General features: G+C 35.8%; 1 protein-coding gene across 3 annotated transcripts in view; it reads left to right on the top strand.

Moving 5' to 3' along the window:
- The window catches only part of LOC149140176 (DNA/RNA polymerases superfamily protein), a 341,649-nt gene that overhangs the window by 254,888 nt on the left and 72,759 nt on the right, over positions 1-14,002 (top strand). For all 3 annotated transcript variants that reach the window (XM_089447576.1, XM_089447575.1, XM_089447577.1), the window contains 2 exons: positions 10,118-10,209; positions 10,502-10,613. In XM_089447576.1, the coding sequence (XP_089303702.1) occupies positions 10,118-10,209; positions 10,502-10,613 (204 nt within the window). The remainder of the gene's footprint in view (positions 1-10,117; positions 10,210-10,501; positions 10,614-14,002) is intronic.

The raw sequence follows: 14,002 nt of genomic DNA, 5'->3' as shown, positions 1-14,002 counted from the left end.
TAGTCAAATATTTTTGGTCTTTTGGATGTTGATTGGCTTTGTCATGGTTACATATCTCACAATCTCTTATTTCCTCACACATTCCATTCCCTGGAGCTTTCAATCATAGTTTCTTGATTGTAGTCAACCACCTCATACTTCATATGAGGACATATTATGTTGATTTCATCTAGTGTGATTTATGCCTTCTTGCATCCTTTCAGAGGAGGAGATCCTTTTTCTCTTGATCATGCTTCTCAAGATAGAAGTAGTGATCCATGTTACTTGCAACCATACGACATGAATTTATAATATTAAATACAAGCATACATACCTCATTTTACCTTTAGGTCATCTAGGCTTCTTCCAACAACTTCCTTGATTGAAAAGATCTTCAATCCCTTGATCTGCTTCATTTCTCATGTCATCATACCATCATCTCATGAATTCCATAAGTTGGATTTCCTGATGAAACACTTGCTTCCTCTCTAGATTAGTGAACCCTTTGTTGAGGATTCCATCAGAGAATCTTGAGGATCTTGCATATCCCCATCTGGTAGATGTTTCCTTTTTGACTTGATGTATGATGAGCCTTGTCCTGGATGACTTCTTCCTTTCCTTTAATGTCCAATGAGGTTCCCAAGAGCTATATCCTTCATGTTTGATTGTCATGGATTTTGTCCTTCATGATTCCCATGGTGATGTCACGAGCTCTTGTTTCTAATGCTTCCATGATGCCACAATACATCTTATTATCATGGTCATATCTGTAACAAAAGATTTAGGAGCTTATGATAGGATCCTTTTGTGAGGGATATCATCTCAATCATAGTAGAGATTTGTTACTCCCTCTTTCCTTTGTCCTTTTCTTCAACTTCCTCCATCCTTCCGGCGATATGAGTTTTCTTTCCATAATCTTTCCATAGCATTGAATCTTAGCTATACTATTTGAGGATCAAACTTCCCTTTCCTTTCTGCACATGTTTGAGTCCTTTAACCTTCAATACTTTTGCCATCAACTTTTCTCTATCTAGCATAGAGACCACAAATTGTTGAATGAGGTAACCTTCTTGTTCATGGACATTTGTTACCTTGCCTATCAGTTAGAACAATGATGATTATCTTCATCTCCCAATTGAGATCTTATGAAGATATTCCTTCATTCTTTGATACCTTCAATTAGGTCTAAGTGATATGACCTTCTTCACTATATTTCAGAGAGTATATCTTCTAGCATTTCATATCTCTCTTTTATGTCACCTCTCCTGCTACATAGGGATGAGAGGACCTAGGACTGATTTCATATGACTTCTCTTTCGAGGACTATATCTATCCTCCTTTCTTATGCAAGGAATCTTGATGACCCAACCGATTTATAGATCTCCTTGCAAACACGAAGTCATTTAACCCAACTTGATTATAAAAGGAAAGATACTTGAGATGTGAAGATAAAATCCTCACCTTGTTCATGTTGGAAGTGGTTGAAGCAAATGCATTAGAGCTCCCTCTTGAATGATCTTCATTCAAATGAGAGAGCCTTTCCTTAATAGAAAAGGCTGCTCCTTTTGATGAGGATGATTTGCTGCTTCCTCGGGTGATCTTCTTCTAGGGCAAGGAGATGATTCTTTATTGAAGATGACAATGCGTTATTGCCTTCAATATATTTTGCCTTCTCTTGTAGATCTGGATTGCTCCTAGAGTTTCGATCTTCTCCAAGATGATGTAATCTTTGTTTTTGAAGTCCTTTGTGCTACCTTACTTTGTAGACATCTTGATGAGGGTCTTGGTGGCCTTTTGATGATGACTGTGGAGATACAAGCTCTTGTTGTTGTAGACTGATTCTTGATTGCTGTTGTAGACTAATCCTTCAATCTTGACAAAGTTCTTCAACCTTGCTTTGATGTCCTTCTTGAAGACTGATCCTTGTATGTCTCTTTTGCTGCCCTTCCTTTGACTTCAGCACCTTAGCTCCGATACCATGTTGAAGAATCTAGGGCAGTGAGAGTTAATGAGATTCTTCTTGCATGATAACTATTTGTAAGTTATTTAACTTTACTTCTTAGCACAATCTTCACTTGTTATTATTATTAGAGTGTGTCTTCTTAGTTCATCAAATAGCTACCAAGAACAAAGAGACAAAAACACATGATGTTGGCTTTCTGCCAGGGCCAAAAGTCCTCCCTCTTGGAGAGGAAAACCTGCACAAAATTCTTCTTATAGAGATTCCAATTGACGAATACCAAGACGATGACCCTTGACCTACTATGCCACTCCAAGACCAAGACACCAATCCCCTTCTTTGACACTGCTGAGATCATCATCATTGCTGCATCATTGAGGCCATCACTACTCTACTATCGAGATCTTCATTGCTGCAACATCATTGCTGCACCTTCATGGAGGACTTCACCATAGCTGCTCCTTCACTTATATCATTGCTGCACTCTCAATGAGATCATCTCTACTGTACCACCATTGCTGTTACATCTTTGTTGCACTTTGCTGTGCTACCACAAAGATCTTCATTAGAACACCACTGAGACTATGAGACAATGATCATCAAGTCTGTGACTGCGTTGTATATGCCGAGGCCCGAGACAGAGTGTTACCGAGATCCTTCATGTATGCTGAGACTATGACTGTGCGTTGAGGCAGTCAGTGCTAAGATTTTGTGAGGAGGCTGAGACAAAGAGTGTCCTCCTCTTCATAAGTATGCCAAGACTGGAACGCTGCTTCTGTGATTACCCATGAAGGTGTAGGGGCAACCGAGTTTCCTGAACCTTATCCGAAGTCCTGAAACACTATAATTTCATCGAAAATCTCAGATGAATCTGAGTTCTGTACCCCTCTTCTGCACAGACCCTAATGGGGTATATATTGTGGTTTGTGACTTGTCCTCCATAATTAGCTGACGTGTCAGTGTGAACCATTGTGTCTTTTTATTGAGCCGACATGACTGTCCTTTAAATTCATTTGCAGGTTGACATTATTGTGTTTTACATCGTTTGGCTTTCTGCCTTATTCAAGAGGATTGTGCTTGTCTTGGAGGGCTAATCTAGACACTGGGTAGAATCATATCCATTACATATATGCTCAAGAAGAGCTTTTCATGACTTTGAATTTTGATAATACATCCTAAGGCTCCCAATGGGAGCCACTAAATAATAAACCTCTTTCTCATAAAACCCATGCAGCAAGAGATAATAATAATTTCATTTTCTTGTTTTCAAAAATCATAATTACAATGTCATGAAGACTGAACCTAGTTATACCTTTTTCAACAATAATTAAGTTTCTATTTTATTCTTATCATAACCCTTATTTTTTAGTTTAATGTCATAGATTCCGGGGTTGTTTATATCTATTGTCATAAACTGGTGTATTGCTGCAATTTATCATTTTACAAGCTAGTTTGCTACAACATTGTATAATTTATTGCTAATGGACCTTCGTTGAGTTTATATTGGTTGACTTGAACTATTAAAACAACCATAAGACCTGTTGTCATCTAAGATGTACACCTAAATGTGGGAAAATTTTTCAAGCCCACAAGGTATAATCTTTAAGGCGCAACACTTGGAGAAGGGGCTGTCACCTGATCCCAACTCTCTTTGTTTAAGCTCTCTCCTAGGTAAGCTGCTGGGGGTAGTCCCTATAGATGATTAGTAAAGGAAAACTTGTTGAAACAAAAAGTTTTAGGAGACTAAGGGCAAGACTATTGCATCTCAAAGTAACTTGATTTAAAGATTTATTAGCAAGCATGAATATTAATGAGCAAGTTAAAAGATGGATTTAACTAAGATCAATATGGCATCAATAGATATAAAGGTGAGAGATCAGTGTCTTATAAAAATACTCAAGTAAGGATATAATACTTGCAAATGAAAATAATGCTTCAAATTTTAAGATAGCAATGCTGCAAGTCAAAGTACAAGAAATTGAAATATGAGCAATAAGATAGAACTTGCAATGTAAATGAAACTTGTACTTTAAAGAAATGCTCATAAAACATAGAACAATATCACGTGAGCCAATGATCAAGTAATTCAAAATGATAAACAAGAGAAATACAATGCAATGTTGCAAGTAAGATGAAATGCTCACAAATCAACAAAATGCCAAATGAGACAATGTTAGATGAATGAATGCAAGATTAGACCATGTGATGCAAAAATCTTGGTTGGTTTTAGTTTATATGCCTAGACTATGATGAATTTTCCCCTCAATTTATCAAAACTTGGTAAGGACTGGGGTAGTTTGCAAGAAGGATAGGCCGAGGAGGTGCTTAGTCCATCATTAATGATACCCACCTAGCCTCCTTGAAAATCCACGTGCCTTCGTTCCTACAAGGGCTTGGCTGCAAGAGAACTGTGAGGTCACATGTTTTAACCTTACTTCAAACTCAAATTTATCAAATTGAAATGAAAGTTAGGGAAGTTGGTCCTAAAATTTCTATCAACCAAGCTTATGCTTGGAGATAAATTTTAGAGATGTAAGCCTAAATCTAATAGGAAAATGAGATGCAAATGTCAATACAATGCTTCAATAAGATACAATTAGAACAAGATGCTTCAAAGAATGCAATACCAATCCATTTAAGATCAAGATTATTTTAAGCACAAAATAAGATTAGCTTATGAAAATAATTCAATGAAGCATATAAAGATTACTCAATGAAACTAAGATACTAAAGGAAATGACAATTAGATGAAAATGCTAAAACAATAACTCAAATTTCTTTAATGGAAAGTGCTCTTAAAATGTTCCTTCACTTATATTATGTTATGACAAATAGATCAAGTGAGAATTATATAATGAAAGCATAGGTAAATGATGGCAAATGAGATTGCTAAAAGTATCTAATTGTTGGAGATAAAATTTTTCAATCTAAGACATAATTGAGATAAGACAAGAACTTCTCAAGTGTAAATTAGACCAAGTTGCTAAGAGAATCACAATAGCAATTAGATCAAATTAACAATGAAGCTTAGATCTAACAACAACCAAAATAAGCAATGCAAGAGATTAGATCCAAAGTGCAATGAACAGAGAAAACTAATCTAATGAAGCTAGTCACCACCACAAGAAATCCTCCCTTTAAATAAGGAGGTGGGATACCATGGGGACAAATCCCGAGCCCCCTCTAGGAAAAACAAATTTATTTTATTAAAATTACAAAAGAAAACCCTAATTAGACAAACGTGAGCATTCAAAAAAAATATTAAGGAGGATTTACAAAGTGGGAATTAAATACCCCTCCTCAAATTAACCTTTGGGAAGAGATTTTTATAATGATTATTTAAACATTTAATTGAAAAAAATTATCCCAAAGGAAACAACTTCCCCAATATTGAAATCCACTCCCAAAAATTGACATCTAAGCTTAAGAAGAAAATTAACGTAATGGATGAATAAGAAACCCAACGGCAAGGAGAGGAGCCTAAAAAAAAATAAATTTTAACTTTAGTATCCTTAAATTAAATTTCTCTGAATGCAAGACGTCAGAGAAATTTCGTATAGGCTCAGAATATGAAGAGAACTCCTCAAAAGATTCGATTTTGCTTCAAATAATAAAAAGACCCTCAAATTTGATCTTGCTCTAAATGAAATCTGAAGGCGACTTATAGAAAATTGAAGATGACTTCCAAAAATTTAATTCAATTTCAGAAATTTGAAAACAACCCTCCAAGAAATTCGATTTTGCTTAGAAGGGTAGGATGGCTCCCATAATTTAATTCGATCCAGTGATATATGATGGCTTGTTTGTTCTCGACTTGAGGGAAAATTGCTCAAAAAATTTAATTTTCAAAGCCCAAGAAAATGTGAAATTTCCTGCAAGAAGAAGCGTGAAACCTTTAAACGAATTTCTCAGATCGATGTGAAAAGGGGCTTCAAAAATTTATTAAAAAAATTAATGATCAAAACCCTCTAAAAATGCTTATTGCCAGACAAGAAAATGGCTTCAAAATCTGCTTGCGGCCTCACAAAAAAATTGTTTTAAATTTGCAAAAAACAATCGTTAAAACCTCAAGTAGTCTTTGCAAATCGATCTTAAGAAAATGGCATGGAATTTTTTTTATAAATTTTGTTAAGTGAAACCCTTAAAGATCTATGCTTTAGGAACAAAGAGAAGGCCTTCAAAAGCTCTTGGCCTTCATCAAAAAAAAAAAAAAAAGAAATTAGAAATTATTTCCAGGCCTTCAACAATTTGATCTTCAATCAAAATAATTTTAATACACTTAGAAACCCTAGCTGTCCGGAAAGACGAGAGTTTGGCTTCAGCAAAAAATCGATTTTCCACTTAATTTTCAAAAAATCAACCTGCAAAGCAATATGTCAAAAAATCCAAGTCCAAATCCTCACTTCATTTTCAGATCTGCAAGGAAAGAGAGTGAGAATTGAAAAATACCATAGTAACACGGGTACTACTCCCAGGGATTGGAGAGCACGTACCCCACGCTCCTGTGCTCCTGGGAGCTTGGGAGCTGGTAGGAAACTTTCCAAAATTGTTGAGAGCTTCAAAGGGTACTTTGGAGCTTTTCGGGAGCTTCACTACAACAGATTTTGACGTTTCAGGTACCTATTTTGAGCAGATTTTCAACTTTCGGGTACCTATTTTGAGCAGAGAAAGTACCATTTGTTTATTTTCTAAGTGATACATGACAGGTTAGGGGGATGGACTGCATGGGCTCTGTAAAGCGACAGAGATGTGGAGATGTAGCAAAGGTTTCAACAAAATATAGACAGTTGCCAATCATTCCTTGGCAACTTCTGTTGCAAATCTTGAAGTTCAACAATTGCAAATAAGTCTACTTTCTTGAAGTCTATCTTGAAGCTTTAATGATAAGATTCAACAAATTAAGCGATGGTCAGAAAGAGAAAGAGTAGTTTGTTAGTCAGTCTCATTTTATGAATTTCCAAACTTGAATTTTGAAGTTGAATATAATATAGTGTTGCATGAAATCACATAATAATCAAGTAATAATAGCCTTTTTTCTGGTTTGGGAGTTTCGCATGTTTCTTTGCTGGCAAGGAATTTCATTGGCAAATTGTTGATGGATTAATATTTTGATTTTTTTTGGCAGTGTTTCAAAGTTCAATCTTTTACATATTTCATTGCAAGATGGAATCTATAGGATGGAATTTAATTGGCAAGTTTTGGATGGAAATAAATAAATTATTTTATTTTTATTTTTAATATATATTAAATTTTAATATATTATATTATTGTCGCTCCCAACTTGACGTTTCCTGTAAATTTGGGCAAAGCTTCTAGCCATACCGGATACTTGTTCCCCCGTACCCGAAGTACCCATGTATCGGAAACTCGTGCAACATAGAAAAATACACAAGATCTACAAGATGAACAAAATTATATATAAGGGGTTAGTAAAGATATACAAAGAATTATTTACAAATTTACAGATCTATAGGCTGAAAGAGTGTGAGTACAACTTCGCTCTTGGGTTTTACAATACAAGCTCTAAATAGCTAGGTCTATTCGATAAAAGCACAATACTTGAGAAAATAGATTAGAAATAAATAATTTTCGCGAGATATGACCAAGAAACCCCAGCAAAAATTCGTTAGAAAGTCCTTGGTGATAACCAAAGTAGGCTCTTCAGCTTCCATTGCTTGAGTAGTTGGTTAGTTCAACTGAGAACATCCCCAAGTGCTCAAGATCTGAATCACAAGATAGTTTCTACACACATTCGAAAAATGATTGTTAGATCTGAATGAGATTGGATAGTACAGTGAAAGGGAAGTATAGGCGTTCAACCAAAAACCCACTAGATCCGCCCAAATCTAAAGTATTTCTCCAAGTCCAAATACCATTGTAAGATAATTATACACTAATAAATCCACAAAGGAAAATAGAAATAACAATTAATAGCACCAGTTGAACATCTACACACTTAAGATAGAATTTGTTAGATCACAAGGAGCCAAATAACACTACGAAATGGAGGCCTAGGGGTTCAACCGAAAACCCACTAGAGTTGCTACTTTTGTAGTGTTTCTCTAAACTCAACTACTAATGCAAGATACCTGTACAAATAGTAGATCCACAAATTGTTAAGTGAAATAGCAAATTTATATTTTTACCAATAGAGCATTATGAACACATTCAAATCTTTTTTTTACCATAGAGAGCTAAAGAGGAACACCACCATGAATTGACCCCAAAAATTTGCTTTATTATTCAGAAAATTCATGAGTACATAGAACTTCCAGAGCCAAGAGCCTGATTACAAAATGTCACAATGAGGAGCTTTGAGCTCAATTTATAGAAAAAAATGAGAGATCTAGATCCCTCTCCAAGTGAAAATGGCTAGGTCCAATGAATTGCACAAATTTCACTTGATTCCAGCAAAAAATGACTAGTTGAAAGCTTGATCCATGTCAAAATAACCCTGACCATTGATGAAGTTCGATCTTCCTTGATGATGGCGCTGGATTAACAAAAAAAAATTGATCCTAGTCCAAAAAATATTTTCTCCAAATTTTCTCCTCGAAATCTTCTCATTCAACTTAACCAACTTGGACCATCTCATTAAAAAATTGAATATCTTGGAGAATAATTCCTTTTCTAGACCAACGAATTTCTTGTGGGACTTTTCCTTGATTTATGGAGATTGCACAAATTTTTACTTGATTCCTTCCTCGGGAAAGTCCACATGCTTTTTAAATTATTTTTCACTTGGAGAGAATTTTATTTTTCTCTCATTTTAATTTTATGACCAAATTTTCGCTAATTATTTGCCATTTTTTGCCGGAAAATGAAAATAATAAAAATTTGAGGGGATAGACATATTTTTCAACCCTCAAAATGCGTCTCAATAGAAAGTTGAGGTGTTGAGGTCTAATTATGATTACGGATACCCCCATCAACTTCTATAGACATTACATTTTACATTTACATCAAAAACAATTATTAAAATCCTAACTAGTGGGAAATTTTAATAATTAAAATTAGAGACTTAGACACAACCAAATTCTGCAAGAGTTTAGACATGACCTAGTATGGTATTTTACATTGCCTCTATACACTAGGATTCACATAAGACTTCACCATCAAACCCCACTCTAGCTTTCGGGTATGTTTGGGAGAAAAACTTAACCAATTATTTGATGTTTGAGGAAATACAAATATTTAGCTAAGGAAAAAAAACTCCCTAGAGTGAAACTCTTTAGCAAAAATCATAAGCTTACCTAGATGTGTTACATGACTCAATTTCATCGTACTAGAACATTTTTACAATTACCCCAGGGCTGCAGAATTTGGATTACATAATTTTGACAATTCACTGAAAGATGATGATGACCATTTGAATTTCTGACTGCTTTGACCATAAAAAAATGTACTCTGCTTATAGCATCTTTGACAATCCCCTAGTTGACATTTGAGAGGTCAACAGGACCCTTTGAACTCAAATCTGGATATTCCCCTTAAATTCACAGTAAACCTTAACTGTATAGTTTTATTACTTGGTGGTAATTATCGTAGAGTCCTTGGGGGCTCTGAGCTTGGTCTGGCTGGGTTATTTGATCTTGGGGATCTACTAGGGAAGCCTACTATGTGCTGGATTGTATCCATCACTATAACGAGAGTAGTAGTTTCTAAGGTGACAGTGATGACTCTCCTATGTTATAGATTGTGTTACCCACCTAGTGAGGCTTTGCAGTAAGGTGCACGATTTTTTGGTAACACGACATAATGCATAAAGTCCCATGTTACCTTAATAAGTAAGGTTAAAATATGTAGAGTGTTAAATAGTCTTTATTTATATATATTAAGAAAATGGTAGTTGGTTGTATGAGTTATTTTTTTGTCACGGGAGATGAATCTATACATATCTATTGTCATATTTATAATACACTGTCTATTTGCAACACAAATACTCTATAAAATTCACAAAGGTACCAATATTGTAAAAATGTCAACTACTTTGGTTTGGTTTGAGCTAATTCAAATAGCGAGATTTTAATTTTATGCCAGATGTAGTGATTTGTTGGTTTATCTCAAGTGTATGTAATCTTTCTTATAGGATGCACGGCATGGCTACGTTGAATAAATTTTCCATGTTTGAAGCTCATAATATTGTTTTTTTTAACTCTTTTATGTCTCATTTTTTAGATGACATTGCCAATACATTGTCAAAAGACATGGAAAAGGAAGGTATTCGTGGGCGTACATTAACTCTCAAGCTGAAGACCATAGCATTTGAGGTACATCTAAAGTAAGATTGTAATGCAGATGAGACTTGGTGTTTATTTGATGACATGATCATTTATTGGAATGCTTGGATTTTTTTGTTATTTTCAATTGCTCATTATGGTTTCTAGTCATATATTTGTGAAGAAATAACCTGTATGAGAGTGCGTTGAGAAGTCGAAAGATGATGAAATAATTCCTTGAGGGGTATCTCATGTCAAAGTGTAAATTCGATGTTTGAAATTATTTTAATTTAATTGTTCCATTTTCCTTATAATATTACTGAAAATTCAACTGTAATTGTAGGTCCGAACCAGAGCAGTTTCTTTACAATTATATATTTGCTCAAAAGACGACATTTTGCATCATTCTTTGAAGTTGCTTAAAGCTGAGCTTCCTCTATCCTTGAGATTGATAGGTAAGGGATTTACTTTGAAGTTTTCTTATTGGGAAATGAACTTAGCCCAATGGATTTAATGTTTACCATGTGCATTAAGGCATGCTATATATATATATATATGACTTAACCCAAAGTTGCCTCTTTTTTATATGAAGGGAAACAAGAATAGTATGAGTGCATCTTAGGAAGGGGGAAGATAGTTCGTTAGCAATGAGAATATCAATGTCTTTTTTTGTCTCATGCATAGTTCTCCCTAAAATCTAAGATTTGCATCACTTGAATTATCCCATAGATAAGTCTAAGGTTTGTTTTTATGATTAGTCTATAGTGAATGCTTTCTTAGTAGGAGACATTACCAAGGTGCTTCTTGGAATTATTGCAGCAATAATGATAAATATGGAAAGAATCAGTGATTTTCTTGCTTGATTTCCTTTTTCTGTTCTTAATTTGTCCTCAGATTTTAATTAGTCATAATAATGTCCATCAGAGTGTGGTCTAGTGGGAAGTTGTAACTCATGAGTTGATTTAACTATATTAACACTGGGACCGGATTTCAGAATCCCCCGAGTTGGTGTGGATGAGGTGAGGTGCAGGTTTTGGGTGATTTTGATGGCATAGAAATGCCCCTCTTAGTACAACCTCTTAACTGGAGGATCACTGTAAGCAGCATCCCCCCCACCTCCTGAAGAAACTTGAAGAAAACAAAATAAAAACAAAAACAAACAAAGAAACCCATAATCAAATGCTTGTGGGATCCCTATGAAGCACTAGACCTTGGCTCTTTTTTCCATTTTATTTTTTCTCTCCACATTTTCCTTAGTGACTTTGGCTCTCCACATTTTCCTTAGTTATTCCTATTCTTCTAAATCACTGTGTTTGGAGTTGCAAAGAATTGCTACTTCATCTCCACATCAGTGTAGTCAGAATTGGTCAATTCAGACCCTAATTCTCTGATTTGACTTAGACTGTAGTCAAACAGTCATGTGATCAAGTCATTGTCATACACTTTTGACTTTAAAGTATATGATATGGTTCCAAATTGCAATTACAAAAAAGGGATGAAATATATTGAAAAACCCTTAAAAGGAGAAAACTACCCTTGTTTATTAATCATTATTGCGTGTGGAAAGTTTGGTGCTGATTTCAGAAGGAAATTCATTTTGTGATTGTTGTCTATCCATTGGCATGTAAAATGAATAGGGCATTTGCAGAATTTGTGCCCATTCAGATTGGAGTCTGAGATATTGTCTTTTGTTAAAAATTGACAACTAAGGTCCATTTCCACTATACACAGCTCATTTGCATGCGATGATGATGGCATTGGATTCCTCTTCTTGAGAGGATCAATTTTGACGTAAGGCACGATGGATTCTGACAAGAAGAGATGTATTTTTGAAGTCAAGCCCACAAAGATGACTTTTGTCAAGGTCGGCCCCACAATCATGTAGGCTTATGAAGCCCAAGAGACATGACTTTTGACCCACATTGATTTGTATAAATACAAGTTGAGTTGAGATCATTTTGGCACATCCACAAACACAAATCTTCTTTTCTCTCCTCACATGATTGGGCAGTTTGACATCTCTTCTTGGACAACGAGTTTTCTCTCTCGTCTTGACATGTGTGGATCTGTTTGACTATAATTTCTATGATTTTTTGCTGTTGAGGAGATGGTGGATTTGGGGCATATAAGGGAGTTGAGAGGATCATGACAGGGGAGGACGAAGAGCACTGAAGGAGGGTTCTATTTCTAATTGTGGGAGAAGCAAAGAGAGAAACACAGAATCTTGAGCAATTGTTCTTGTGGTTTTGGGCATGGGGGCCAGAAGACCTCTATTTCGAAGTCTTATGGATCTGGGAACCAGACAGGTTTATCCCGGATAGGCTGGGAGGAAATAATTAGTTTGGTAACCGCAATGAGAGCAACAACAGTCCAAAATGCCTTCAAACGGATAACCAGGTATTCTTCTGCATCCCAATTATTCGATTCCAGCTTAATTGAATGTATGAGTAAGTGGAAATTCTAGGCATATTTTTTGTGTAGAGGCTAGTAGCAGTCAAAGGCTCAGGGGATAGTTGCATCACAGAGACATAGTTGATTCAGTATTTTGGATGTTTTTCAGTTGCAGCAGTAGCAACAACAGTGAGAGGGATGTTAATTGGGTTGTAGTGTGCATGCAAAGTTGGCAACAGTACAAGTTGTACAGTGCAGTGTCAACAGTTGCACAGATACAACATGGTTCAACTATAGTCAATAGTAGATGAATCAAGGTTAATGCAGTGGTTGGTGGACAGTGGCAGGCAACTACAGTGGTCAGACATTAGTAGTGTGGGGAGGATGTTATGGAGATAGTTGGAGAACACCTTCCTCGCTAAGCGGGAGTGTTAGTTTTTGTAGCATCAGATGATATTCTAGTCTTGAAAATTTGTGGAAAGGCTAAAACCCATGAGTTCTCGAAAACCCAAAAACTGTTTATGGAATTCCACCTAGAGATAGCTTAATCAAATTAATTGACCATCATTTAAATTTTCCTAAGTTTAGCTTAGGATAAATGGTTAATTAATTGTAATTAATTGAGAAAGGTGAGAATTCTCTAGAAACTTACAAGGATCGACTTGGAGATGATCTCAACCATCGATTAAGTTTTAATCTTAGCAGTTGGAGTCCCAACTAGAGATTATAAGAGGAGGTTGATGGGCAGATGGAGAATACACCAGTTGTAGATACTCATTGATCAAGGCAGTTCGATTTCCCAGTTGGAGGTGACTCGACAATGAGATCGAGTCAGTGATCAAGTAGCAAGTGGCAGAGGGGCAGTATAACAATATTCTGGAGGAGTTTCCAGTTTCGAAGAGGCAGTGAGAGGAGGCCGTATTATTTCTCTAGGAGGTTGCGCAGAGCCTCAGTTGAGCAGTTCAATTCAATTGAGTAGGTCAATTTAGTTTCCAGTGGTCGTGAAAATTTCCAGGAGGCCAGGAGAATCACTTTTGGAGGCAGCAACACAGGACTTCATCTTCAGAGGCAATTTCTAGCTAGTGCGTGTAGGCCTCTGCAGAGGCAGCGCAAAGGGCCTACACAAAGGTTTGGAGAGACAGTTTCTGAGGCTTAGTTTGTTGCGAGATTGCTTGAGGAGGGTAAATTCCCTTAGATATTTTTGCTAGTATTTCACTTAGATAGAAACACTAGTTTGGTGTCATTTTATTCTACTTAGAATTTCTGCTGCTGCATAATAATAAAACCCTCAATTGCTTCACCGGTTTTCCCGCATTGGGATTTTTTAGGCACAATTGACCAAAAATAACTGTCGTTTTTATGTGTGTGTGCTAGCATTTCTTAGTTCCTATTTTTGCTTCCGCAATATTTTTTTTATGGTGAAGAAATTGTAGTGTGAATTATTTGTTGTTTG

The sequence above is a fragment of the Pinus tabuliformis genome, chromosome X (assembly GCF_031772625.1).
Source record: "Pinus tabuliformis cultivar Carrire ecotype Pingquan chromosome X, CPIR1, whole genome shotgun sequence".
NCBI classification, from domain to species: domain Eukaryota; kingdom Viridiplantae; phylum Streptophyta; class Pinopsida; order Pinales; family Pinaceae; genus Pinus; species Pinus tabuliformis.
The sequence above is the reverse complement of the archived record's forward strand: the minus strand, read 5'-3'. Positions and strand labels throughout refer to the sequence as shown.